The sequence below is a fragment of the Lipophrys pholis genome, assembly GCF_963383615.2.
Source record: "Lipophrys pholis genome assembly, chromosome: 23".
NCBI classification, from domain to species: Eukaryota; Metazoa; Chordata; class Actinopteri; order Blenniiformes; family Blenniidae; genus Lipophrys; species Lipophrys pholis.
The window spans coordinates 5,918,537-5,944,359 of NC_137645.1; the positions used below are offsets into that span (position 1 = coordinate 5,918,537).

The 25,823-nt window shown below is 43.8% G+C and overlaps 4 protein-coding genes across 6 annotated transcripts in view; 3 read left to right on the plus strand and 1 right to left on the minus strand.

Moving 5' to 3' along the window:
- Nucleotides 1-379: 379 nt before the first annotated feature.
- LOC308127501 (inhibin beta B chain-like) lies at nucleotides 380-7,829 on the minus strand (the record flags this gene model as incomplete). Its single annotated transcript, XM_080492590.1, has 2 exons — nucleotides 7,092-7,829; nucleotides 380-1,155 (listed from the first exon to the last, which is right to left on the minus strand). The coding sequence occupies exons 1-2, from the start codon at nucleotides 7,489-7,491 to the stop codon at nucleotides 380-382; spliced, it is 1,176 nt and encodes a 391-aa protein (XP_080348716.1). The 5' UTR covers nucleotides 7,492-7,829.
- Nucleotides 7,830-10,874: 3,045 nt separating this feature from the next.
- LOC308127865 (ras-related protein ralB-B-like) lies at nucleotides 10,875-14,627 on the plus strand. The gene is made up of 5 exons (XM_080493243.1): nucleotides 10,875-10,992; nucleotides 12,043-12,211; nucleotides 12,294-12,502; nucleotides 12,575-12,749; nucleotides 13,771-14,627. Exons 2-5 carry the CDS (start codon nucleotides 12,098-12,100, stop codon nucleotides 13,876-13,878), a joined length of 606 nt encoding a protein of 201 aa, XP_080349369.1. The 5' UTR covers nucleotides 10,875-10,992; nucleotides 12,043-12,097; the 3' UTR covers nucleotides 13,879-14,627.
- A 2,315-nt stretch (nucleotides 14,628-16,942) lies between these two features.
- On the plus strand, nucleotides 16,943-19,424 carry LOC308127866 (fas apoptotic inhibitory molecule 1-like). Of its 2 annotated transcripts, none has more exons than XM_080493244.1 (4): nucleotides 16,943-17,132; nucleotides 17,210-17,438; nucleotides 17,640-17,689; nucleotides 18,849-19,424. In XM_080493244.1, exons 1-4 carry the CDS (start codon nucleotides 17,016-17,018, stop codon nucleotides 18,999-19,001), a joined length of 549 nt encoding a protein of 182 aa, XP_080349370.1. In that variant the 5' UTR covers nucleotides 16,943-17,015; the 3' UTR covers nucleotides 19,002-19,424. The 2 variants fall into 2 exon arrangements, with proteins under 2 accessions (XP_080349370.1, XP_080349371.1); XM_080493245.1 differs by having other exon boundaries at nucleotides 16,951-17,132; nucleotides 17,210-17,482.
- Nucleotides 19,425-21,678: 2,254 nt separating this feature from the next.
- agap1 (ArfGAP with GTPase domain, ankyrin repeat and PH domain 1) overlaps nucleotides 21,679-25,823 on the plus strand; it is a gene marked incomplete at its 5' end in the record, with an annotated part of 101,495 nt that continues 97,350 nt past the window's right edge. For both annotated transcript variants that reach the window (XM_080492596.1, XM_080492597.1), the window contains one exon: nucleotides 21,679-21,841. In XM_080492596.1, the coding sequence (XP_080348722.1) occupies nucleotides 21,679-21,841 (163 nt within the window). The remainder of the gene's footprint in view (nucleotides 21,842-25,823) is intronic.

Below are 25,823 nucleotides of genomic sequence, written 5' to 3' on the forward strand. Positions count from 1 at the left end.
GCATCAGGCGATGCTGATTCGTAAAGGCTGGTAGGTTAAGTCCCGTGAACTTTAGAAAACCAGATCCTCGTTATCTTAGAGATATTTAAAGAATCAATATTCCCAAAGTGGATATTTAAAGATTTGGAAGAGAACTCTTCGCCTCTGATTGCAGGAGACTGAGAATATACTCGACTATCGTCAACAAACATAAATATATATACAAGTTTTTGTGCAGGCATACATGAGGGTGAGTAGATACGTGTGGATGAGGTTGTGTGTGCGCGTGTTTTTTCTCTGTCCATAAATATTCTGTTATATTTATTTTGTCTTAATATTGTGAATCTTTTTTCAGTTCCACTTTAAATAAACAGCAAAAAAAAACAACAACAAAAAACACTCAAGCGCAGCCGCACTCGTCCACAATCATGTTGGGAACGTCCCGCTTCACGATGTTGTACTCATCGTCGAAGTAGAGCATGGACATGGTGCTCAGCTTGGTGGGGATGCAGCAGGAGTTCATGGAGCCCGGGCTCATGCCGCGCATGCGGTACTGATTCACCACCGCCGTGTGGAAGGACGACGCCGAGCCGGGGACGCCCGCCATGTAGGCCGGGCAGTTCCCCTCGCAGTAGTTCCCAAAGTACCCCGACGGCGCGATGATCCAGTCGTTCCAGCCGATGAGCCGGAAGTCTATGTAGAACTGCTGGCGGCAGCACAGGTTGTTGCTGCCGTCGCACTCCAGCCCGCGTTTCCGGATGCGGTGCTTGTTGTCGGCCTGCCTCGCCTGCACCACCAGGAAGGGCCGGTGGGACTCGTCGTTCAAGTTGAGCAGCAGCGGCGCGACGCCCTCGTCCTCGCAGCCCTCGCAGCGCACGTCCAGGTTCTGCCGCCGGTCGCCCTTGTCGAACACCAACCGGACCGCGTCCGTCAGGGAGAAGGTGTGCCAGCCGCTTCGCTTCAGCTCCACCCGCTTCTCCACCAGGTTCCACTTGCTGCCCAGGCCTGGCTCCTGGTAGTACACCTTCACCGTCACCTTCCGCCGCCCGCGGATCTCCATGGGCGGCGGCAGCAGCTTGAAGTAGAGCCAGAGGGTGGCCTGCGTCACGTACAGGTTCTGGTTCCCCTCGCTGGAGATCAGGAAGAACAGGCTGGACTTGGAGGTCACCAAATCATCTGAGGAACAAAAAGACACCAGAGGAACCGATAAGGAACAAATATAGTATTTCATATTTACAATATGATTAAACAACAGCTGGATGTTCGGACAAGGTTTATGGCCAATTTTATAACCTTCTTTGATTGGGTTTGGCTTATGGACTAGGTTGGACTGTTTAGTGAACCAAGTTTAAAATGGTTTCCTAATCCGGTTTCAGACAGATGATTTGATTGATATCTTGAGCTATGAGGTGCTGATGGTGTCCGCAGAGTCGGTTGTTGATGTTCAAGAGCGCAAACAACCTCCTGCCGTTACAATCCTTTGAGTCTATTGGCTAAAATCATCTTGATAAACATTAGAGAAGAATTCATTTTAAAAGACAACCGCCACAGAAAGCGAGACTCCTCTCTGAGGCAGTGGAGTGAGTGGGCAACAGAGGAGGGGGTTACAGTGAATTTGGGAACAGCTTTAAAGTGAGACAACAGCCCCCCCGCCCTCCCTTCAGTCCGGGGTGGCACAGGCCCCGCGGGCGGCGACAGGCGTTGGGCCACTTGGCCCGCTCGACCCAGATATTAGCGGTGGAGGGGCGGGTGGTTAAGCTCGGGGCTTCAACCGAGCGGCACACAAAGGTTCAAAGGCTTCGCCTGAAAATGAGATCTCATGGAGCCGGGCCGTCCTCACAATGAGGCCCGAGAGGCGGCGCAGGAGACGCCGCAACAAGTTGGCAAATCGAAGACGCAGGAAGACGTATTTACATGACATTAGCCGCTCCTCCTGCAGCAGACTGCAAATGGTCAGAGGCTTTTTATTTGTGGAACGATTAGAAGGTTTGTAAAGAGCAGCTGAGGGGTTTTAGACCCACAGTACTGCCTGACAGGACTTCACTGGAGTTCTTGGATTCTTAGGCTTGAACCACGAGAATAACTTTCGAACTGTTCTCAACAGATTGTTTGTTTTTATTGGTTTAGACTGGTTCTTAGGACTGGGTTACCAGGTTTCTAATATTTCAACTTGTTTCGTCTGGTATTTGGATGGAGTTTTGCCTTTGTTTCAGGGCTCATGCCGGTTCCTGATGGTTTTCAGATGGTTTCATCTCGAGTTCACAGCCAAATGTACTCTCACTTGGGGAGTTTGTGTCTTTTTAACGCTGGAAAACATCTCACCATGCCCTTCAAAGTCCTCAAAGTCGTAAAAGTTGAAGCGAACATCCTGTTTTATCTGGGCTGCTCCGCGTGTGTCACCATTCATCTCCTTTATTTGTCTTGTGGGATTAGCCGAGTGTCTCTCTGCAGACCAGTGTGCCCATTAAGGGAGGAGAAAGGTTTGATCCAGAGCAAAGACGTGCAAATATCTCGGGTAATTGATGGCGTGATGAATGTGATGAGACGGAGCCCAGCTCTGCAGTGTTTTACACTTTCTGGGACTTTTTATTGGTCTTGACTGATTTTCAGTCTGTTTTATTTGGATTTGAGTCGAGGTTATGGTTGTTTATGGACTTTGTTTCATCTGATGTTAACCTCATTTTTTGACTGGCTCCAGACTGTTTTGGGGGTTTAAACTGGTTTGTGTGTTTATACTTGGTTTAAGTCTGCATGATTTGGGACCGTGTTTTAATTATCATTTTGATTTGTTTCTGGACTCTAAATTGTTCTCATTTTGTATTTTTATTGGGTTTTAATCTGTGTTAAATGTTTTGTGGGGTGTGTTTAGACTCGTTCTCGGACTTGGCTAAGACTGAGTTTTACAGTTCTTTGATGGGGTATCGGCTAGTTCATGGACGGGGTTTAAATGTGCTCTTGCAAAGGGCTTAGATGGGATTTTGGGCTCAGTTGACGCAGATGACAGACTTTTATCTTCCTGAACTCCCAATGGAACCACCTCCGAGGAAATCAGAGGACGTCCAGAGAGCTGCGCTTCAACGAGCGTTACCTCATCCATCACAAGGCTAATTCACCTTTAAGACGTTACTCGGCAGTGCATAAAACATCAGCCATGATAGAGTAAGGACGACGCGAAGGTGTGGGCGATCTGCAGGTGCAGGGCTTTTCACGCTCGTCTGTCACCACGTCCTCCATCAAAGAGCTGAAACCTCGACTCGCCGGCTGATTCTGACCTGCCGCGATCAAAGACGCAGCTGAAATGTCCCTCTGATGTAAACATGGCGGCAGATCCAGCAGAGTGGATCACCGGTTTATATGTTCTGCTTTACAGACTTCCTGGTATCAATGCAAACTACGAATCGACAAGAAAAGTCAAAAGGAGAAGATTTCTTCAGATTGATCAGAGGCAAATTCTGCTTTGTGCTCGGGCTCCACTGTGCTGTGCTACAAAAACAGTCTCGTGAGGGTGGTGTTCTGATTTCAATGTCCACATTTTGTGTTTTTTTTCAGTCTTTTCTTGGTTTTTAAAGTGTTTGCCTTGCCTGGATATGAGGCAGTGAAACCCATGCAGATACTCAATTTTCTCCCATTCATATCTCTGGAGAAGCTGTGAACAGACAAATCTCTGATCTGTTTACATTCAGTTTCTCAAGTCAGAATAATATTCAGAAAATTAAACAAAAAAAGTGTTGATTGTTAATTAAATCATCTTGTCGATTGAGCTGAATCTGTTAAAGGAGCCTTAATCGTACCTATTTATTGCTCATGTATTTTATTTTGGCTTCAGAAACTTTGTAAACAAGCGAACACATGAATGCGAATGTGTGTGTGTGTGTGTGTGTGTGTGTGTGTGTGTGTGTGTGTGTGTGTGTGTGTGTGTGTGTGTGTGTGTGTGTGTGTGTGTGTGTGTGTGTGTGTGTGTGTGTGTGTGTGTGTGTGCTGTTGTTGTGTAACAGCTGTGAGTCAGCAGCTCGTTTTAGTGACCGAAAACAAGCTGATGTGAGGGAGCGAAAACTTCAGATCAACAACAATGACAACAACGACACAGACTAGGCTCCTGACGTTTGGATACGAGGCACCGACAAGACGCCATCACGCCACTGCAGGTGTTTTCATATGGAGGCTGTTGTCAGGTCACTCACTCACACACACACACACTTTTTTAATGGGGTGCCAGGCTGCAGGATTCAGCCCGTCAATCTGCATTCAGGCCGCACGACCACCAGCACAAAAGCTGTGACCTTATACTGAGGGGACCGATTCAGCACACAAACACACACGATCCTGCATGCAGATGTGTGTCCACGCCGACGCAGCCACTTGTCGACTCCCAAACATCAACAACACGCACAAAGGCCCACATGAAGACGTGTCAGGCGCACAAAGGGCCAGAGAGAGACGTGACCGAGAGCGGCCGCGGCCTCCAGCGCCGACTTGTTGATGTCTAAAGCAGATGTTGGAGAGGAGCCGCGGCGCTTTGAGAGGCGGGCGCGCGGTTTGCACGTGGGCGAAGCAGGTGGCGTCGTTGATCATTTTCAGCCCGGCCCCATTGAGAGAATTGTTCCTCTGAGGCTTGTCGCGGTGCCATGTCCCCGCTGGCAGCCGCTCAGCGCCCCGTAACGCGGCCAACTGGCAAGCGGACGACGGCGAGGTGGAAGGTCTGCAACACAGCGGCCACACAGAGAAACATCTGAAAGTAAGAAAGCCTCCCAGCGGGGAGCGAACCTCCGCCGACACCCAGCAGGAGCTCCCTGTGTGTGTCTATATGTGTGTGTGTGTGTGTGTGTGTGTGTGTGTGTGTGTGTGTGTGTGTGTGTGTGTGTGTGTGTGTGTGTGTGTGTGTGTGTGTGTGTGTGTGTGACGCTGAGTTTTCCGGGAAAGTGAACGCAACATCAAGTCCATTCTGATCTGTCAAACTAATCTCCTGCGTTCTGTCTGAAAACTACCAAACAAACTCCAGTAACTCTCCTCATCGCCACAAGACTCAACGGACATTTGGACCAACAAGTTTACTGGATCAGTCCGTCAAACAAACTTCATTCAAAGTGTGTCTACGTTTTCAACCTAATCCCCCCCATTTCCATTTTTATTGACCAACATGCAAATCTGCTGCTTTAATTCATGGTGAACATACTTCTTAGCAGTGTTTCTTATCGGCCCTGAACTACAAACCAGACCAGCTTTTAAATGAGGCTCAATCTGCACCTGCCACCAGTTCAATACACAGAATATGGGCACAAACTCCGTCTGGATTGGAAAACATCTTCAGAAACGGATCTGCCAGTTTTCTTCTCTATTGACCACAATGCAGCTCTGCAACATTTACAGCTTTAATTTACTGTGACAATATATTCAAATCAGCAGATTCAGAGTTTACAGGAGGTCAAGAGAAGCATTTAGACCAAAAAGAGGTTGAGATATCTTTTAAAACTGACTTTAGACAGTAAAATGTATCTTTAGATGAATAAATCTAATAAATCCATGCTTCCAACAACAAACCATCCATTTAAAATGTGTCTAATGTTTCAGCCTCATCTCGATGTCTCCTTTTTTATTGACTAAATTACAATTCTGTGTCTTGCAGCTGTCATTTTGTTTGGGAATATATGTTTACAATCTGAAAACGAGTCAAACAAGCTCTGGAACTGGACTAAATCTGCTCGTTTGCATGACTTTAACAAGGTCAATGGAAGCGTTCAGCCCAGAAAACAGAAAATATTCAATGCAACTGCATAAAAGAAACTAAAATACCAATACAGACACCAGAGCCGTATTTTCTCTTCTACCTCATGTTTCTATTTCCATTTTTATTGACCGACATGCAAATCTGTAAATCTCCGAACATACCTTTAATGGTCCCGTCAGGAGCTTTGGAAACAAACCGAACAAAATGACACTCAGTCTTCAATTTCTCCTCGAGACGTAGCAGCTAAAATATCTTCGATTTTCTCTGTTTCCAGCTTTATTTCCCAACATGCAAACCTGCAGCTTTAATATGAACATGACTTGTAACCGTCTTATTATAAACCTTAGAAAGACAAACGTCTTCAATCATGTCTTCAGCCTGATCTCACGCAAAAGTTTTGCACAGCAGTTTTACAGTACAAACCCAAAAAGCTTTTAAATGCAACAAAATCTGCAGTTGCACCTGCGGATATTTCCGTGGTTTTGAAAGCGGAGCCAGAAGATCTTTAATGCCTGCATGTGACAGAAGCCAGAGGTTGGAGGAGTCCAGTGAAAACATTGAGAAGGAAAAGAAAACTGCTTTCCAGAAGTGGAAGAAATCTGCACAGCTTCAGCACCCCCGTCCACCAGACTCCATTCAAAATGTGAATCATTTAAAGAGAGAATCTGTTTAATCTACTCAACTGACATAAAAACGTGCGACAAGCAGCTTTGAAACGGACAAAACAAGCAGGCGCATCAAACGTAATCAAATATTTTCTACATTAAAGAGTCAACGTGAGAATGTAGAAGAGTCCAGTTGTGGTGAAAAAGGCCTAAAGTTTGGGTGAAATAGGTCAAAGTTCTGACTCTTTCCAAAATGTGTTTGCAAAATCATCTGGAAAAAAACGTCCCGCTTAGAAATCAGCACCTGCTTCTAAAAACATCGACACTCACTCGCTCCCAAAAAAGAGGCAGCTTCAATGAAGTTTCGGGCTGACCCATCAACATCTGCTCAGAATCAGCACGACCTCTGGATTCATTCAAGACACACATTTTAAACACACGCACGCACACACAGAGTGCGGCATGCAGCACTGATGGTGTTCATCATCGTGCACCACCTGATTCACCAGCTTCATGCCTCAAACGTCACCTCACTGATTACATTTCTATCCTAAAGTCACATCAAGCCAGCGGAAATGTTCCTTTTCAAACGGCTTTGTTGGCGTTTTTATGTCATTTCTGTATGAAGGACACGTTTTATTTATTCCTGAGTGAAATGCATTAAGAGTTCCATAAAAAAAACAACTCACGTTTTCAGCTTTTAATGTCAGAAATGTCAGTTAGTGAAGTTTCGAGGGAGAAATGTAAGACCATTTGAGGAGTGAAAAAGAGGATTTCTGCACCTTTCTCCGCAAAGCTGATGATCTCGGAGGTCTCCTCCACCTCGTTGTTCATCGGGTGTCCGTCCAGGTTGGGGATCTCCACCCTGCCGTCCTCGCGCAGCTTCCCCGCGTGGAGCTTGCGCAGCGCCGTCACCATGGCCGCTTTGGGGACCGGGTGCGTGATGTTGGGCCTCTCCCGCATCTGCAGCCTGCTCAGGATGTGCCTCTTGACCGCCTCCAGGAAGTCCCCGTCGAGCCGGCCCGCCTCGGGGTCGTCCGGCTGAGCCGCGCCGCCGCAGGACGCGCAGGTATCCCGTGACGCCGCGTGCGCCTCCGCCGCCTCCGTCCCGGGCGCAGCGGTGCAGCTGATGGAGAGGACGCAAGCCACGAGGAGTGCCAGTCGAAAGAGACAGCTACTCATTTTCTGTCAGAGGAGGAGTAGAATCACCCTTTCTCTCCTTTTTTGTTTGTTTGTTCAGAGTTAAAATCATAAAAAAAGTGTAAGAAGAAGAAAAACGCTCCTTCAGAGCCGAGCTGCGTCCGTGCGTAACGGCGGCGCGCTCAGCTCTGACGCACTCGGATGCCAATGACTGCACTTTATTTCCATTCACTCCAAGATGTGCGCGCAGGAAGCCTGTTTATCACATCGTTACATGGATGTCTGTGCTCGGGACAAGTCCTGCCTCCGTCTCTCTCTCTCTCTCTTTCTCAGTCGTGGAGTTTCACACCGATCGCACCACAAAGTGTTTCAAAGTTTTATTCATCTGAAAATCTGCCTGAAACATAATCCCCAGCGCGAAAAGAGCCGCATCCGAATCCTCCTGGAGCATTTTCAAACTTCAGCCACTCAGTTCAGCCGCGCCTGCAGGAGACTCCCGGTGTGCTGCTGCTGCCGCAGTGCCGAAGAGCAAGCAAGGCGAAGAGGAGGAGGAGGTGATGAGGAAGATGAGGAGGGAGGTGTGCCAGAGAGCGCACCGAGGAGCGTCTCCATGCTGGCGTCTGAGACTCAGGAGCCGCCACACAAACTTTTATATATACAGAGGAGAGGGGGTGGGAGGGGCCAGAGAGAGAGAGAGAGAGAGAGAGAGAGAGAGAGAGAGAGAGAGAGAGAGAGGGAGGGAGGGAGGGAGAGAATCAAACATCTATGCCAGAGGATTTAAACTCATTTCACATTCACCTCGATTTGATTAGAAATGAGCTCAACCAATAAAATATTAGATGTCACATCTTAAAATTAAAGTTTTGTGAAAAAGTTTTCCACCACTGTAACATATTTCTACTAAATCCAGAGCAAAGTTCAACTTTTACAGACAAATGAATGTAAGTTCAGATTCCTCCAAACCTTTATTACTGTTATCGACTCGATATGGGAGTATTCCAGTAGATTGTACATTTTGCAATGTATTCCAGGCCAGATGCCGCCGCCTCCTTAAAAATGGATTTTAAAAGTTCAATAAATGTTTTGAGGAGAAACTTTGCACATGAGCTCATTAATCAGACAGGCTTAGTAAACAAAAACGACCAAAATGCACCTAAAATTGAAATAAAAATGGTCATTTAAAGCTCACGGTAACTTCTAGTGCTTGAATTAAGTGCATTTTCAAATCAGTTTAAAGGCCTTTTAGTGTTTTTTTATGTGTTTTTATGCTTGAAAAGGACTTTTAGTAACTTGAAATGTCAGATTTACAATCAGATCTCAGTTATTGGCACATTCATTTATGAAGTCAAGTCACCAAAAGGTTTGTTTCGTGCTCTCGTAAGCTGTTTTCAGTGCTTTAAATGTGACTTTTTTAAACATCTTAATGGTGTTTGTGGAGTCTTGATGAAGTCAGTTGATGAAACATCATTAAATGTGTAAAAGAGATAAAAATCAGTTTGAGTCCAAGTGATATTTGGTTAAAAGACGTGTCCATAATGTTCCATTAGTGTCAGTTTACATTTTAAAAGTGACTTTTAAAGACTTGTGTGGAGCTTTGTTCATTATTTAAGTGCTTTGTGCATTTTAATAACTGCAGTGTTGTGACAACTTGGAGACATGATGTGGAGATGATCTCTGCAGCGTTCCATGTTCATCCCGGCTGATTTTGATAAATTCAAATGAGCCCAGATTTTCAGGCAAATGCGATCCTCGACAGCTCGTCCTGTGGCCAGAGGCTCGGACACGGCAGGACGTCCGGACGGCTGCATTTGTTAGTAAAAACTCTGAAACAAATCAGCTGGAGGCAGCACGAGACTCCCAGTGCGGGTGACCTTTGACCTCTCGGCTGCTGAAGTGAACCAGCAACTCTGAAATCACAGCAGAGACAAAACCTCCACATCTGGAGGTGGAAACTTCCTAAAAGAAACGGACTTTATTCGACAAATACTGCAAGACAAAACACGTTTTAATCCATTTTAAATCAACACGAACCTTCTTCACAAGTGAGAGGAAGTAATGAAATGGCGCCATCTTCAGTCCATACGGGGAAACTACAACCTTGTAAACACACTCCCTCCAGAGTTGACTAAACTTGCTTCTTATTACTAAAATCAAATAGTTGTCATATAATAAACAAAACATATTAAAAGGTGCAAAAGAAACTGCACAGAGAAAACACAAGAGTCCTATTTATTTGTATGAATTCCAAAGTAATAAACGATTAAAAAAAACATTAAATACTCCAAATGGGACTCTAATTTCCTTTTTGTAGGCCAAATGCTCAACGTGAAGTAGCTCGAACGAAACTTTACCATCAATAAATCTGGTAGATGTTTAATTAAAAATGTGACAGATTTTTGTTCGATTATTTATTCTTATTTTATTGTTCTACTCCTTTGTGTGCTGAAATATTACTTTCCTTCATTCAGAGAGACAAACATCCAATTATGTATGCGTTGATTGTATCCGAACAATATTCATTTTGTAAATATTTTGCTCTTATTCATTTGCGGACAATATTACACGAACATAAATAAGGATTTCTTTTCATGCAAACACAAAAAAAATAACTTCAAAGAGAGTGAAGGTATTTAGCGTAAAACAGTTCCAATATTACCAAACTGAAATAGTAAATTAAAGTTTGAAATGTTTCCAATGTTTTTTCAACAAGCCCGGACAAATACATAGGAGGGACTCCATGACGCCATATCCGGAGACTGTTTTCGCCGACCATCGAAAGACGTCTCACTCCGCCTCTTTTATTGTTTGTTGTGTTTTTGTTAGTTTTTTTGTTTCTGTTTTCTCAGCAACTAATTTTTTCTTCATATTTTAAATTTTTGAATCACTACATAATAAACGTATCTTTATAACAATTAAAGTAATATGTGTAAAAGAAAGGATTAATATATCTTAAAGAAAAAAGCTGATATTTTATGACTGGATATATTTTGAATTATTGGATTTGTTACAAATGATTTTTAAATACTGTTTTTTTTTGACTGATTCAAACAAATTACATGATTAAAACGTTATTTGAAACTGCAAAATAGAAAAACTGTCTTTTTGATTTAAAAAAAATGTCATTTAGAAACGAAAATGGCAACAAAAATTGGATTATTTGCAAATGCTGGCAACTTTTTTCCTATTGTACATCTTATTTTAATTTTTGTGAGATTATTTCTAGGTTAAATTGTTGAATCAAATAATAAGAATCCCAAACATAACACACCCATAACATAAAAGTATTCGTGTAAATCGTTTGAATTATATCACTCAAAAATCATTTTATTAAAAAGATTGTAGACTTCTATTTGGTGTTAGTGATTGTTGGCTCGTGACGAAGCCGTCGCCATGGTTACGCTCAGGAGTGACGCCTCCCTGCGGTCATAGACGATCTTCGCCAGAGTCCGGCTACAAGGTGGGGCGCGGAGTCTCCTCGACAACTTACTAAAGTTTGAGAGTTTGCGGGATCCCTGTGGGAACTAGGGGAAAACGCGGGAGCAGGTGAGCGAGCCGAGCATCTGTCTGTTACCTCCGTCTGCTCCGACTCTTCTCCGCTCCTCTGCGGAGTGTCTTAAAGTCTCCAAACTCCCTCTTTGTAGCGTTATCCGAGTCTGCTTCACTAGCCAGCTATCTGACTGTCTGAGTGACACTGCCTTCGACCAATAGCGAGTCTCAAACCCGCGGCTCTATCCAATCAGAGGTGTTGTTTCGCGGAGGGGGCGGGACTCTGAGTGCAGAGTCTGTTTAGTGTAGAAAGTGGTTCCCAGCTGTCAGCTGAGGGGAAGCTGAAGCTCAATGTTGACAGCAGGACTCATAGTTCCTCTTTAAACACAACCAGACACCGTGTCCCTTTATCCTCCGAGTCTTTCAGGTGATTCACGGTGTTTCTTGTCTCTCTGTAGCCGCTGTTGACCATCCCACTGAAGTCAGACTCCGACACGACACTGCAGGGGAAAGTTAAGAGACAACTTAACTTGGAGCCACACTGCCACTCTATTTACACTTTATAAAGCTTTAGGTCGTGTTAAACTGCTTTAATGAAGCAACAAACCCAACATCAGACCGAAGAATAACTGCTTTCATACTTGCACAGTACAAAAAACGGGTCAGGATCCTAAATGGCACTTGGAGACGAACTCGACCAACATAAATGCCGGAAAAAAACACTTAATTCTATCATTTATATTCAATTTGGATCTGGTTTATTGTGGTCTATATAGAAAATAAACAGCGATGTTTTTTTTTAAAGCTGCAAATACATTTTAACAGCAATAAGAAGGTTGTTTTTTTGCAGTTTTCCCTGAGCTCCCTGGTTGTGAACTAGTTTGTAGTTGTTGCCCTCATGTTGGTTCACCCTCACGGCAGGAAAGGTCACCGCAGAGGTCGCCCTTGTCTGGAGCAGCACCCAGTATTTACAGCAGCTCTTTATCACAACAGCCTTTATCAGACACTCGGGAGTCGGCCGTGTCACAGGAGACCCGGGGCCCCTCCGTCAACTCCACTTTCTTTATCGAGGGTTTGTTCATGGTGGAACCCTGCTGGTCTCTGCAGGTCTGCAGGTCTCGGGTCTGAGCTGTGAGCCTCCGGACACACCCGGACCAGAGTCATGGCCTCCGGGAAGAACAAGAACCAGACCTCTCTGGTCCTCCACAAAGTCATCATGGTGGGCAGCGGCGGCGTGGGGAAGTCGGCCCTCACCCTGCAGTTCATGTACGACGAGGTGAGACGGCGTTTCCCATCAGCCCCTCTGTTTCAGCCTCTTGTGTGTGTGTGGTGTGTTCTGACGTGGCCTCTGCCGGCAGTTCGTGGAGGACTACGAGCCCACGAAGGCCGACAGCTACAGGAAGAAGGTGGTGCTGGACGGCGAGGACGTCCAGATCGACATCCTGGACACAGCGGGGCAGGAGGACTACGCCGCCATCAGGGACAACTACTTCCGCAGCGGCGAGGGCTTCCTGCTGGTCTTCTCCATCACGGAGCACGAGTCCTTCACGGCCACGTCGGAGTTCAGGTCGGCGCCGCGGTCCGTCCACAGTCCTCGGCGATGCGGCGGCCGCCTCACGACCTCCCGTGTGTGTTTCAGAGAGCAGATCCTGCGGGTGAAGGAGGAGGAGGCCATCCCGCTCCTCGTGGTCGGGAACAAGTCGGACCTTGAGGAGCGGCGGCAGGTGTCCGCTGACGAGGCCGCCGCCAAGGCCGGAGAGTGGGGCGTCCAGTACGTGGAGACCTCGGCCAAAACCAGAGCCAACGTGGACAAGGTGAGGAGATGCAATCCTTTATTTATTTTTTACCGACGTTCTCAGCGTTTCCTGTATCATCGGTTGAGAAGTTGTGTGTCTTAAGGCGTGTCGGTCAAACACGGGCGGAGGAGAAAATCCATTTGTACATAACAAATATTGAACTGCAACGTTTTGATTATTTGTCCAGGATATCTGTCTGTCAGTGGAGTGTGTGAGACGGCTCAGAGGTGAAATCAGCTTTTGTTGTGATTAAAACAGGATCTTTGGAGACTCTAGACCAGCAGAGCATCATAAGGCCACATGATGTCCTGCTGGTCACTTCCACTGGCCCTCAGGGTGTCACTGGGAAACCCTGAATCAAATGGAAATGACTGCTTTTCACATTATTGGCCAGTATTACATTAACGCTTGGCTTTAGCAAATATTACCTCACAAGTTGTTGTTTCACAGTGATGGAAAGATGAAAGAAATACTGAGAAAAAGTGATGCAGTCGCTCATAAGAAACATGTTGAAAAATACTACATTTATCAAGAGATTACTATTCTTATTAATCAGAATAAATCCAGTGAAGACTCATGGCACTTTATCACCATATATTATCTATCAGGACTTGTGTCTCGGCTCTTAATTGTAGTGTTAGTTTTTCATGTGGCCCTTAGTTGCTCTAGAACGATATCTGGGTGTGGAACACATTTTAATTCAGGAGCCAAATGGTGCCATGATTACCTTTAAATTTAAACTGTAAAGTTTTCCTTTCTTGTGGCGCATGTATACATGATGAAAATGTCTTTATTTTCATCAAAAACCAAAGAATTACTCCCAGAAATGACTACAACCTCGACATAAATGCAATTTTGATGATACATTCTGGTGCAAACTACAGTGAAATGTCCAGAGAACTGTTGCATTGTGGGTGTTTTGACGGCCATCTTTGGTAGCGGCAGCATCACTACCTCAGCTCGGGTCTCAGTGATGCGTCGCGTCCGCTCCCCGCTCCACGCTGACATTAACCCCTCCCCCCTCCGCTGCCTCCCGCAGGTTTTCTTCGACCTCATGCGCGAGGTGAGGAAGAAGAAGATGTCAGAGAGCAAAGACAAAAACGGGCCGAGCGGGAAGAAGAAGAAGAAGCGCTGCTACATCCTGTAGAGTCTCGTCCCAGGTGACCACGTGCCAAATACAAAAAAAAAATAAACTAATAAAAAAATCAAACCACGGAATAAAAAGACAGACTGGAGCGAAACGCCGTAGCGGAGGAGGAAAACACCTGAAAACACTCACACTTTTAAAACCCCTCCAGTAATGTGAAGCGTCTCAGTCCACACACTTCAGCGTCTGGAGGACACACTGCGTCTCCTCGCTGCCTCCTCTTCCTCTCTTCCTCTAGTTTGTTCTCGCACATTCCACGTACCGTGGCACTTCAACACTCCTTTTGTACGACACTTTAATCTCCACCTCCCCGACGAACACAAATGTAATTTATAACGGCGTGTCGGAGGGAGCTGCTCTCTACAATCGCTGTCCTGCAGATGTGCTCGGCTGGTATTTATGTCGACTCAAACTCTCTCCACCATTTGATAATAAAACCAGGAGAAAAAAAAAAGAGCACCGTTTGTGTTGATTCGCTGCCTCAAAGCGTCTTTTCTTTCTCCTTTTAACCAGTTAATTTGCATTTCAACAGAATTCAGTTCATTTAAAAAATATATTTTTTGCCTTTATGCAAATACTCACCAAAATGTGACGTTTTCATTAAAAAACTCTTCTTTTTCATTTAGGGGGAAAAAAACTACAATTTTAAAATTTTTATGTACATGTTTTACAACAATTTCAATTTATGTATGACTGTTTAAAAAAGTATTTTTTGTTGAATTATTACAATAAAATACTTTTCTAATTTTTTTCTCTTTTTTTTTTTGCTGTAAAATTAATTAATTCCATATATTTGTTTAAAAGGTTCTCGAAGTTTTAGATTGTATTTTCAAGCCTAATTTAGTTGAATTAAATCATAAAAATATTTTCATATCGATATAAAGTTTGAGGAATCCGGTCACTTTTGTAATTTGAAGTCATAAGCAAATATCACACGTGATGTAAAATATATTTAATACTCGAGACGCTCAGCCTGCAGGTTATCAGACTCACCACGAGAGGGCGCGCTCACCCTATCTTAAACTCCAAACTCAAAAAGTAGAATCACAATGACGTGAAAAATCCTTAAACATTACACTTTTTCTTCAAAAAACAAGGCTGATCTGACCTGTTTATGATATGACTCTATAATTTCTTAATTTCTCAGGATTTTTGAATTAAAAAATGTAAAAAAAGAAACATTTTGTGACGCTGAGGATCTGATTCACTTTGTTAGACGTGTAGGAATCAATTATCATTTACCTTTGTGTGTGAAATTGAGCGCCATTTCACATAATCCTGAATGAATCAACTAGTTTGAGAGATTTGCTCTAATAAATGTGCGAAAATTCTCCCAAAATGAATTTAAATAAGTGATTTCAGGCTTTATGGCCTTTTATTGACCTCGGCTTCACAGACAAAGACTCGTTATGTAAAATCTGTCTCAGATTTTATCTTTTCATCCCTTAAAATAAGTCAAATTCTTCAAAGACTTGCGAGGAGAATGTGAAATGATCTGAGCCGAGGTGTTGAGTTTCAGTAATATTTGTCGTATTGTGCTCCAGTAGTTATCGCAGCGGGTTTGAAACGCGACACCTCAGCTGAAGACAAATCCTCCAGCCTGACTCGTTTTCTCAGATGACATCATTTCTCAAGCTTTTATTTGTATTTTTTTCTAAATGTCATTTTGTAATTTCATCTATTGTATCTGTGCGAACATTTCTCACCGTGACCCTTCTAATTCAGGGTGAACATGATGACACAGGTTGAAGTTGAAGGTCTCATGAGCTTTAGTGGACGATGTGGTGAAACGCTCTTCCTCTGCTGCTTTCAACCGAGGAAACTTCCTCATTCAGCCACGTGGTTGAGGATCAGTCGGTTGTTCTGAGGAGGCGGATGGATGCAGCTGCTTTAAGTTACTTTTCCCCTCAAACCCGAGAAAAACTCTTCATCTTGCTCCAATAAACTTTCATGTTTCACTAAAAGTGTCGCACAGAACATTTTACCGGAAGTAATAATAATAATTTAAAAAAAGCCAAATTTGTTCAAATAATTGTTCAGTAATAGTTTTTATTTAAAATTTTCATTTGAGAAATTATTTTCTAGTATGAAACTTAAATTGATTTGAATATTTTGGCATTAATATGTCGTGTAATGTAAAAAAATTTGCACTTTTTTACTTCTTGAGACATATTTTTTTACTTTTCATGTATAAAACTTTCTACTTTTACAAGAAAATGTAACTTCTTTATTTTTAACTTAGTGTGTTTTCTTTCTTTTCACTCGGCTGTTATCAACCAATATTATCAAAATCAATATTGATGACTCCTGATGACACTAGAAAAAATAAATGGATTAATATATGTTAATTCTCGAGTTTATACCACTAAATATCTCAGCCCAACGTCTTCAAATGTTTGTACTTTATCCAAAAGCATTAAATGTAAAAAGCTCCATGCTTGGAAAAATTAACTTTTTCTTTCATTTCTGCTCCAACGTTTCTGTTTTCATGTAAAGATTTAAAACTCATCTTGTTTTCATCTTTGCATAAACTTTTTTCTGGATTTCTTTTTTCAGCATTTCATGACAAACTTTGTTGTTTTGAAGTGAAAATATGAACTAAAACTGGCATTATTTCCAAGAGTTTGAAGTTGTTGACAATTTAACATAAAACAAAAAACAAAAAAAACTATTTAAAACTTTATTTTCTTGCAGAAATGTTCTTTGTTGCTATTCCATAAGTTAAATATCATGTTTATTCTTTCTAGTCAGTTATTCATTAATTTCACATTCGTATTTTATCACTTTACTGCAAAATAAACAAAAAACCTTTTTCCTGTTTCGTTCCCCTACATTACTGTTGCCATAACCACTACAGCCACTAGAGGTCGACATTCTCATGCCAGTCGTGGGATTCTGCTCCAAGTTTTAGGTGAAATGAGATAGTTTGAGAAAAGGAGGAGTGAGACTGAAGCTGACACGCTCACCAGAGCCCGTCCTGATTATCTGCGGGAGAATAAAGTGAGCTCACGCCGTTAAGCCTCTTATGGTAATACACCTGCTGCTGAGCTAACACCTCGGCCCCGCGGCGCCGCACTGCCTCGGACACCATGACGCTTTGTTTGTGAGTCCGGGGCGCCCGGAGCGTGGGTCCAGACATGCTGTGCGGGGATACGGTCGCCGTGTGGGAGGTGGCGCTGAGCGACGGCGTGTTCCGGATCGAGTTCGCTCACGGCACCACCACCGGCAAGCGCATCGTTTCCATCAACGGGAAGGTGAGCCGCGGCCGACGAGCAGACGTTTGGAGTTCAGACGCGTCTTCTCAACGCGTCACGTTCTGGTTGTTTGGCAGGAAGCGGTCAGAAGAGACTGGATGTTCAAGCTGGTCGGGAAGGAAACCTTCACGGTGGGGAGCGCCGAGACGAGAGCCACCATCTCCATCGAGGCCGTCGGCGGCTTCGCCTACGAGTACTCGCTGGAGGTGGGCGGCAAGAGCCTGCAGAAGTTCACCGACAACCGAGCCAAGACCACCAAGACGTGGCTGCTGAAGGTGGACGGGGACGACTACCGGGTGGTGCTCGGTGAGGCTGGGCGGATGGCGGCGAAGAGCTCTAATCAGCTCAGGGTATTTATTTAAAGAAACATGGCAGCACAGGCTGGACCTGAGGAAACGTCTTTCCAGGAACGAAGCCGTCGAGCCGAACACGGAACGTCCTCACCTTCCAACTCCAAACTGAATCCAAACTCCTCCACCTACTGACGGTTTTCTTGTTTCCCCACAGAAAAGGACACCATGGATGTTTGGTGCAACGGCGAGAAAATGGACACAACGGTGAGAACGAAGCTGAACACAACAAAACGTTCCTGTAAAGTTTCACAAGATTCTGGAATATTGAAAATGGAACATTTCAAGAATTAATTTCTACCCAGAACTTTATAAACTCACCAGAGAAACAAACAATGTGTGACAACGGTTGTGAAAATCCCTCACAACGTGTCCCTTGTTTCAAGGTTGCTGTGCTAAATATAGTCTCAGTTCCTTAAGGTTGATCAGATTTTTAAAATAAAAGCATCAATCCGACCTCGTGCTTCAACTTCACGTAAAAAGGTTCTTCTCTGACGCAGAACGGGACAAAATCACAGGTCACGACGGTCTCTGAGAATTTGTGTGGGTTCCACAGGGTGTGAGACTTGTAGATTGTGTTGGAAAGTTCCTGAGCTCCACAACGTGCGACAGTCCTGGAAAATGTCAGAGTTCTAGATTGTGTAGTTCTAGAATGTGTCAGATTTCTGGAACGTCTGAGAGTTTTAGAAGGTTTCAGGGTTTGTACAACAGGTGAAGGTTCGAGGAATTGTCAGGGTTCCAAAAGCTGCGGGAGTTTTCAAACATGAGTTCTAGAATGTCTAATAGTTCTAGAATGTATTGGAGTCCTAGATTGTGTCAATCCTAGAATGTATTGGAATTCTAGAATACAAACTGTTGTACTCTAGTACAACAGGTGAGAGTTCTAGATTTTCTCGGAGTGCAATGAAGCGCCAATGTTCTTGAATGTGTTCAAGAGTTTGTGACGGTTCTCGAAGGTGTGAGAGTTTCAGAATGTGCCGGAGAGTCCCGAAACCTTCTGAGTTAGATAATGTGTGAAAGTTCTAGAAGGTGTTTGAGTTGAATACATCAGAGTTCTAAAATGCGTGGAAGTTTCAGCAAGTGTTCCATCAGGTTCTGGAAGATGTAAGACTTCTAGAACGCATCAGTTTTAGAAAGTGCCAGAGTTTTACGAGGTTCTTGAAGGCGATGGAGCTCGATACCACATGTGAGAGTTTTGAGTTCTCAAAGTATTCTAGAACGTGTGATGGTTCCAGAACATATGCGAGATAGAATCAGTGAAACATCCTTGTGTTCTAAGGTACTTTTTTTTTTTTTTATGTTTAGGGATGAAAGCATGTAAACATCGTGACTTGATTCGGGCTCCTGGGTGTGTTTGGCTCCACAGGGGGAGTTCGTAGACGACGGCACGGAGACGTTCTTCTCTCTGGGGGAACACGAATGTTGTATCAAGGCCACGAGCAGCGGGGGGAGGAAGAAGAACGGCATTGTGCACTGTTTGCTGCTGGACGGACAGAAAGTGGCAGCATCCACACAGTAGAGGAGACACACACACACACACACACACACACACACACACACACACACACACACACACACACACACACACAGTAAATAAATAAATAACCTCCTGCTACAGTGAATCTTTTTTCTCTTTTTATAATAAACTGGAAGGAACTGAACACAAAAAAAAAGAAATGTGATGTAGAAGCACTATTTTTCCCACTTTTGATGCCACATGAAGGCTCCAGGTTTTTTTTCTTTGCGTAGCCTTCACGCAGCAGCGACCTTCTTGAATGCGCGCGAGTAAAGCTGCGTGTCTTACCAGAGGATGACGCGAAAACGGAAGTGTGAATCTCAAAAATAAAGCGCTGACTTTATTCAGCAATCGAAACTGGCTGCAATGTATTTACTGTGCAACAAACACTCTGTATTGTATTGTTTTAATCAGAAATAAATGTGTAAAATGAAACATATTTTTGAAAATCTGTTACAAAATATTTTTTGTACGATAATAATGATAGTTATTACATTTTCATTATTCTTATATAACTGATCAAACGTATCACACTTTATTCATGCATTTACCTATTGGTGCCACATTAATGCACATTGGGGAGCTGATCGGGGGTCAAGGGTCATGTTTTTTTAAAGTTTTATTTTCAATATTTGACAAATTATTCAAGTTTGCAACATCTTTCTGTGGTAAATGAAAATGTCAACGGTAAATGTCTCAAAATTACATATTTGGTTCTGTAACCTAATATTGGGTTACTTTACTTGTTGCTTCCAAATATCAAATGTTTACATTAATAATAATACATCGTAACTTATATAGAAATTTTATTACAATTTCAAAACCTTAAATAATGTACAGTTGAAACGTTTGAATGGATTCATCATTAAATTACTTTTTATGTATTGTATATATATATATATTTATTTATTTAATATCCATACTTACTTGATACTTGTATTTACATATTCAAAATAAATATCTCAATCAATCAGAATTTCAATCAATATTTAAAAATGCCTTACATCCTTTATATCTGTCCATTTATTATTATTATTATTATTATTATTATTATTATTATTATTATTATTATTATTATTTATTATTATTATTATTATTATTATTATTATTATTATTATCTGTTCTGTTTGCGTGTATGTTTATATTTCGAATGTTATTTATTTATATTGTTGTTATTAGTCTGAAAAGCCTGACCGGATTGTGTGCGCTCGCTTTGTCCACCTTGCCGTGCCGGGACCAAACACATTGACGGGTAACGACGTTCCCCGGCTGGGATACAGTGGCTCCAGCCTGCCCGGGATGGACCTCGCCGCACGGACTGAAGGGGGAACGGCTGCGTGTTTCTGCGGCTACCTGTAACCTAACAGCCCGCCTCATCTCCACACACTGCGGGACCGCTATCTGCGGCTCCGGGCTTGCGGGGGGCTTCGATCCGGACTGAGGACGTTTGATTTGGCGCAGCTGGTCCCGGAGCGGAGACAAAACACCGCACGGAGGGACCGACTGGGGGAAGAACCGAGCTCCCGACTGTCCGCCCGGCTGTCTGTGTGGTTTATCCTTTAATGGCCGCTTCGTGCTCCTCTCGCGGACTCTAGCCTCGCGCTCAGCCGTTATGTAAAGCCGACTTTCTCGCCTGGAAAACGGTGAGTTTTTCCCTCTTGCCCGCCCCCCCCCCTTCCCTCCTCCAGGCTGGAAGCTACAGCTAGTTAGCTTAGCCACCTAGCAACAAGGCCGTTCTTCTGCCCTCCTCGTCGGGTCACTTATTCCACCAAAGTGGCTCTGAAAGCTGCTTTAAACTCCGGCGAGTGTCGCTTATTTAAAACAAAAAGCGGCTCCGTGGGTGTGACAGGAGCGGTACCCGCCGCTCAGCCCCGCCGCACATCTGTCACCGCACCGGGGCTTGTAGCCGGGACACCCCGGGGGAACAGCTGCCTCCGCCGGACAGCGGCGGCGGCTCGGACCGCTCTCTGGAGGTTTCTCCATGGAGGAGGAACTGGCTTTGTTTGGCTGTAAATGCTGCAACCACGTAGAGATTTAAGTCAGGAAGAAGGTGATGGGGGGTAAACTGTTAGAAGAGGCTTGAAGTGAGGTTTGTGGAGGTCACCTTCCTCCTCATCCTCCTCATCTTCACCCCAAAACCTCCATCCGAGCTCCATCAGCACATTGTAAAACAGTAGTTACTCAGTAATAACAATACAGGCACATCAGTATAGCTCGTATTTTAATTTTACACATCTGTCTTATTTAGCAACCAATTGTAATAGTTGGATCACGTGTGTCTGTTAATTTTCACACATTTTAGATAAAAAGCTTTACAGCGTGTGTTTTGGAGTTTTTGCATTTAAAACAGTGTTTGATTGTACGTTGATGACAATCATTTTGCATTGCTCTGGTGCATGTGCCTCACATGTTTTCCACCCCATTGATAAGTTTAAGATGGAAATCTGGTGAATAAAGTAAGAAAACTCATGCCTGTGCAAAGCTTTGCAGGCAGGAGAGTAGTGCAAGTTTTCAGAGAGACTTTCAAAGCCTTTATTGATCCATCCGTCATTCCAACCTTCCCTCTGATTCACAGTTGTATTATTTTATCCTAAAATCTTTCATAGATCATGACTTTATTGGTGTGATTGTTTCTGATTTGCTTGTTATTTCTCCCTCACGTCGTCCAGGAGCTGTAGGGATGAACTACCAGCAGCACCTCGCCAACTCGGCCGCCATCCGGGCCGAGATCCAGAGGTTTGAGTCGGTCCACCCCAACATCTACTCCATCTACGAGCTGCTGGAGCGGGTGGAGGAGCCGCTGCTGCAGAACCAGATCCGGGAGCACGTCATCGCCATCGAAGGTAAGCGCATGCTGATGTGTGTGTGATCAGAAAAGGTGTGGAGGGGAATGTTTACATCCCGAGGCGGGCCTTAAATGGTCTGTGAAATGTTGCACATTCCTGCTGAAGTGTTGTGGTTCGTCTGCTGAGAAAAGGCCACTTTCATTTCCCGTGGGTTTCCTACAACGAAGCCTTTCGCCTGCGCAGTTTAAGGCTGCAAAACTGTCCGAGAAAACCTTTCAAACGAGCCAACCCCGACGTAAATACTTCAGTTGTTGCAGGACTGCACAGTCATGAAATTCCTGGAGAGGCTCTGGTGTTTTGTCCAGGCCTGGAAAGTGTTTGCGCGTGCACAGTTGTGGATGAAATACTGCGATTAAAAACATGCATGTTGTTCTCGTGTGTTTAGGAAAGCTGATGAAACCTAAAGTTAGGGGAACGTGTGTTCAACATCCAGGCAGTCGTCAGCTGGATGTTACACGTGTTTATTCTGCTCATGCTGAGAGGATGCTTGAGGCTGAAGTCGCCGAGTTTTCCTGATGTCAGGGTTGTGGATGCAGAAATAAAGGAGATCGTTCGCTTTGTTTTTGACAGTTTAGTCGCCCAGCAACGCGGGTGTTTAGTTTTCTGCACAAACAAAATTATAATAGATCCACTCAGTGTTATTATTTTAGACAATGAGATGCGGAACTGAAGGAGCTCTGCATGAAAACATTATAATAGATCAACTAGACCAACTTTGCAACTTTTATGTGCAAAAGAGACGTTTCTCTCACATTTCAACAAATTAGATTCATCTTGAAGAACAGAACATGTTTAAATGACAATAAAAGGGCTTATAAAGTTTTCATAGTACAGTTTTAATACATTCTGTAGCCATGTTTGGCAGTTTCATTTTGTTTGGTTTCTCCATTTTGAACAGTTTTTTTTATCGATTTTACTAATGTTAGATTTGGTAGTTGTGGTTTTTTTCTGCTTTCCATCTTTTTCTTTTAATGTTCCTAGAAATTCTCGCTATTTTTGAACGTTTTTGCTTCATATTTCCTTGTGAGTTTTAGCAATTTTTTCTTCTTTTTTTGCCATTTCAACCTTTTCATTCATTCATTCATTCATTCATTCATTCATTCATTCATTCATTCATTCGTTTCTTGGTTTGCCTTTTTTCACCGAAGAGACGAAACTCATCTTAGAAAAAGAGTCTGGCGTGTAAATGGATGCAGTGGGGGAGTTACAGCGATGAGACGTCTGCAGTGATTTGACTTTAATCCCGAGGTGGGATGTTTATTTCCCCATGAGAAACTACGGCTGCTTTAAATTTAACACTATTCTGCTATTTCTTCATAAAAAAACCAGCATGTGCCGCTTGAATCAGGCGTGTTTTGAACGTAAAAAGTGTAATCTATGAGTACAGCAATGTGTGGAGGAAACAGAATAAATACTTGATTGTCGGCATCTTGTAAAAACAAGCTGTCTGTGTGTGTGTGTGTGTGTGTGTGTGTGTGTGTGTGTGTGTGTGTGTGTGTGTGTGTGTGTGTGTGTGTGTGTGTGTGTGTGTGTGTGTGTGTGTGTGTGTGTGTGTGTGTGTGTGTGTGTGTGTGTGTGTGTGTGTGTGTGTGTGTGTGTGTGTGTGTGTGTGTGTGTGTGTGTGTTAGCAGGTGCACTAGATGGATGCACGGATTGAGACTCTGTAATCTGAAGGATTTGTGGGATTGTTTTGAGTTTTCGACTCATGGTTCTCTGCAGTGTTTCACGGTGACTCGCTGTTTCATCGCCTCATTTCCATTTTCTCTGAATCGACGAGCTCGCGGTGACTCACACAGCCGGCGTCCATGCTGGAAATAACCCAACACAGCAGCGGCAGTGGTGGTGGTGGTGGTGTCATCATCATCCCATCAGCGCACATCTGGACGTGTCGCTCATGCTCATGTCAGGTTACACAAACCCCCCCCCCCCCCCCCCCCCCCCCCCCCCCCCGCCTCCTGTGTGCACAAGTCGCCTACATTTACGGCGACACACACACCTCGCCGTGTTTTCCCACCACTGTGCTGCTCATTTGCATATGTTGTGTGTGTGTGTGTGTGAGGATGGATGGCCGTCCTGCCAGCCAGGTGACACTGACCCACTTTCTGTGTTTGTCCTCGGAGCCGAGGCAGCAGCAGCACTGCACCTCCTGCTGCACCTCCTCCTGCTGTGAACATCGCTCACTCCACTTTCCCGCAGCAGGAAACTCACTTTTACAGACTCCGCTCGCACTCGGCGGCAGTAAAAAGGCGACTAATGAGGAGAAGAGATAAAAAAAAACCAGCAAAACAAACCTCTTTTCTTAATTCTTTGATCCGACATAAAACACTTCATAATAAGCTGTAATGTGTCTATGAATACATTTAGCAGAGCGGGGAGTTGTTATTAGTCACATCCAACAAACTGCCCTCCCTTCTAATCACAAGGAAAAGTGATCATCGTCCAGCTTGAATAGAGTAACAGAGAAAAGCTTTCCATCCTGAGAGGAAGCTACATTTTTACACCCGTTAATCTTCACTTTGACTTCCAAACCAGAGAGTCGCACAACGTAATGAGCAGTAGATGCAGCTTTACTTCTCTGTCAGCAGCCTAATTTGTGCTTCTTCGCTTTTGTCGCACAGTAATTAATGAAACCTGCCTTAATAAGCTTCTTCTTTATTGTAGTGCGTTGAAAGGGAATCGTAATCCTGTATTTTTAATGGTATTTGATAGTAAATAGTCCTTAACGCTCATGGACAGAGTTCAAAACTCCACAAGTGGAATTTCTCTCCCAGCGGATTAAAAAAAAAAAGAAGAAGAAGAAATCAACAGTTGAGCTTTTATCAGCTCTTCGCCTTCGTTTTGTCTCCCGCTGCTGCTTTTGTGTCATTTTGTTGGAGCTCCAGTCAGTGAACGCACCGCGTGACCCAGTTAGCTCAGTGTGTGTGTGTGTGTGTGTGTGTGTGTGTGTGTGTGTGTGTGTGTGTGTGTGTGTGTGTTTGTTCAGTGTGTATCCGCTGTCATCCGTCAGAGTTTGTGCCCGAGCAGGCCACGTCTCGGGTTTCAGCCACGAAGCTCCCGCTCTGCTTCCCAGTCAGTGGCGAGGCCGGGTCCAGCTCCCGGCGGGCCACCTGTAGTCACACAGAGCCTGCAACAAATCGCACGCTCAGCAGTTCTCTCCAGCGCCAGGCATTCATATGTTATTCGTGTTAAAATACGTCCCAGTGTCATTAACCTCAGCTTTGAGTTATTTGTACTCATTGTTTTACATTTACACGAGTTCCACGACTCGATCTGACCCGAATCTCGACAAAGAAACTTGTTTTTATTTTGTTTACCTTCTGAGTTGATTTGGCTCGAGTCACATTGTAAATGCATTAAAGTTCATCTAAAGATTCACTTCATCTCTCAACATTACAACAGGTTTTCTTATAAAGAGTTAAAAAAAACAAAAAACTATTTTAATACATCTAATTAAATACATTTGATTTTCATAACATTTCAAAATAGATTAAATTTGATAAAATAAAACATGTTCTATAAAGTGATAAAATGATGCGCATGATGATAAAAAAATGAAATGTAAAATTTTAATACCTGATAATAAAACATTATTATACCAAATATATTTGAAAAATAGCTCATAAAATCATTTAAAATTCATCCAATATTTTGGTGCGACCCAACATGAAAACATCGTTTTCAGCGTTTCTGGACGTCGTTTTCAAAACGCTGCCGTGTAAACGCCAAACTTTCCTCAAACCACCACAATGAGTCACCTGAAACGTTGTCGTGTACGCGGTGCTTAAAAAGGTGGACTTCTATTGCCGTTATGAACATTTGTATGTCGCCAACGTCACCGGGACGTAGAATAGAGCGTCTGCTGCTGAACTCGACATGAACTCTAAATTCTCCTGGGCTGAGGTGGAAGTGTGCGTCTCTTCCTGCAGAGCTGTGACCACGCTGATGGCGTGCAGCAGATGCAGCCGCGTCGTGTCCGAGG

Bases quoted from the DNA above. Each gene is read 5' to 3' on its own strand.
- LOC308127865 (XM_080493243.1), top strand. From the start codon at position 12,098: ATGGCCTCCGGGAAGAACAAGAACCAGACCTCTCTGGTCCTCCACAAA. The intron at 12,212-12,293 runs GTGAGACGGCGT...CTCTGCCGGCAG, and splicing joins TGCAGTTCATGTACGACGAG to TTCGTGGAGGACTACGAGCC. The intron at 12,750-13,770 runs GTGAGGAGATGC...TGCCTCCCGCAG, and splicing joins CCAGAGCCAACGTGGACAAG to GTTTTCTTCGACCTCATGCG.
- LOC308127866 (XM_080493244.1), top strand. From the start codon at position 17,016: ATGCTGTGCGGGGATACGGTCGCCGTGTGGGAGGTGGCGCTGAGCGAC. The intron at 17,133-17,209 runs GTGAGCCGCGGC...GTTGTTTGGCAG, and splicing joins TCGTTTCCATCAACGGGAAG to GAAGCGGTCAGAAGAGACTG. The intron at 17,690-18,848 runs GTGAGAACGAAG...TTGGCTCCACAG, and splicing joins GCGAGAAAATGGACACAACG to GGGGAGTTCGTAGACGACGG.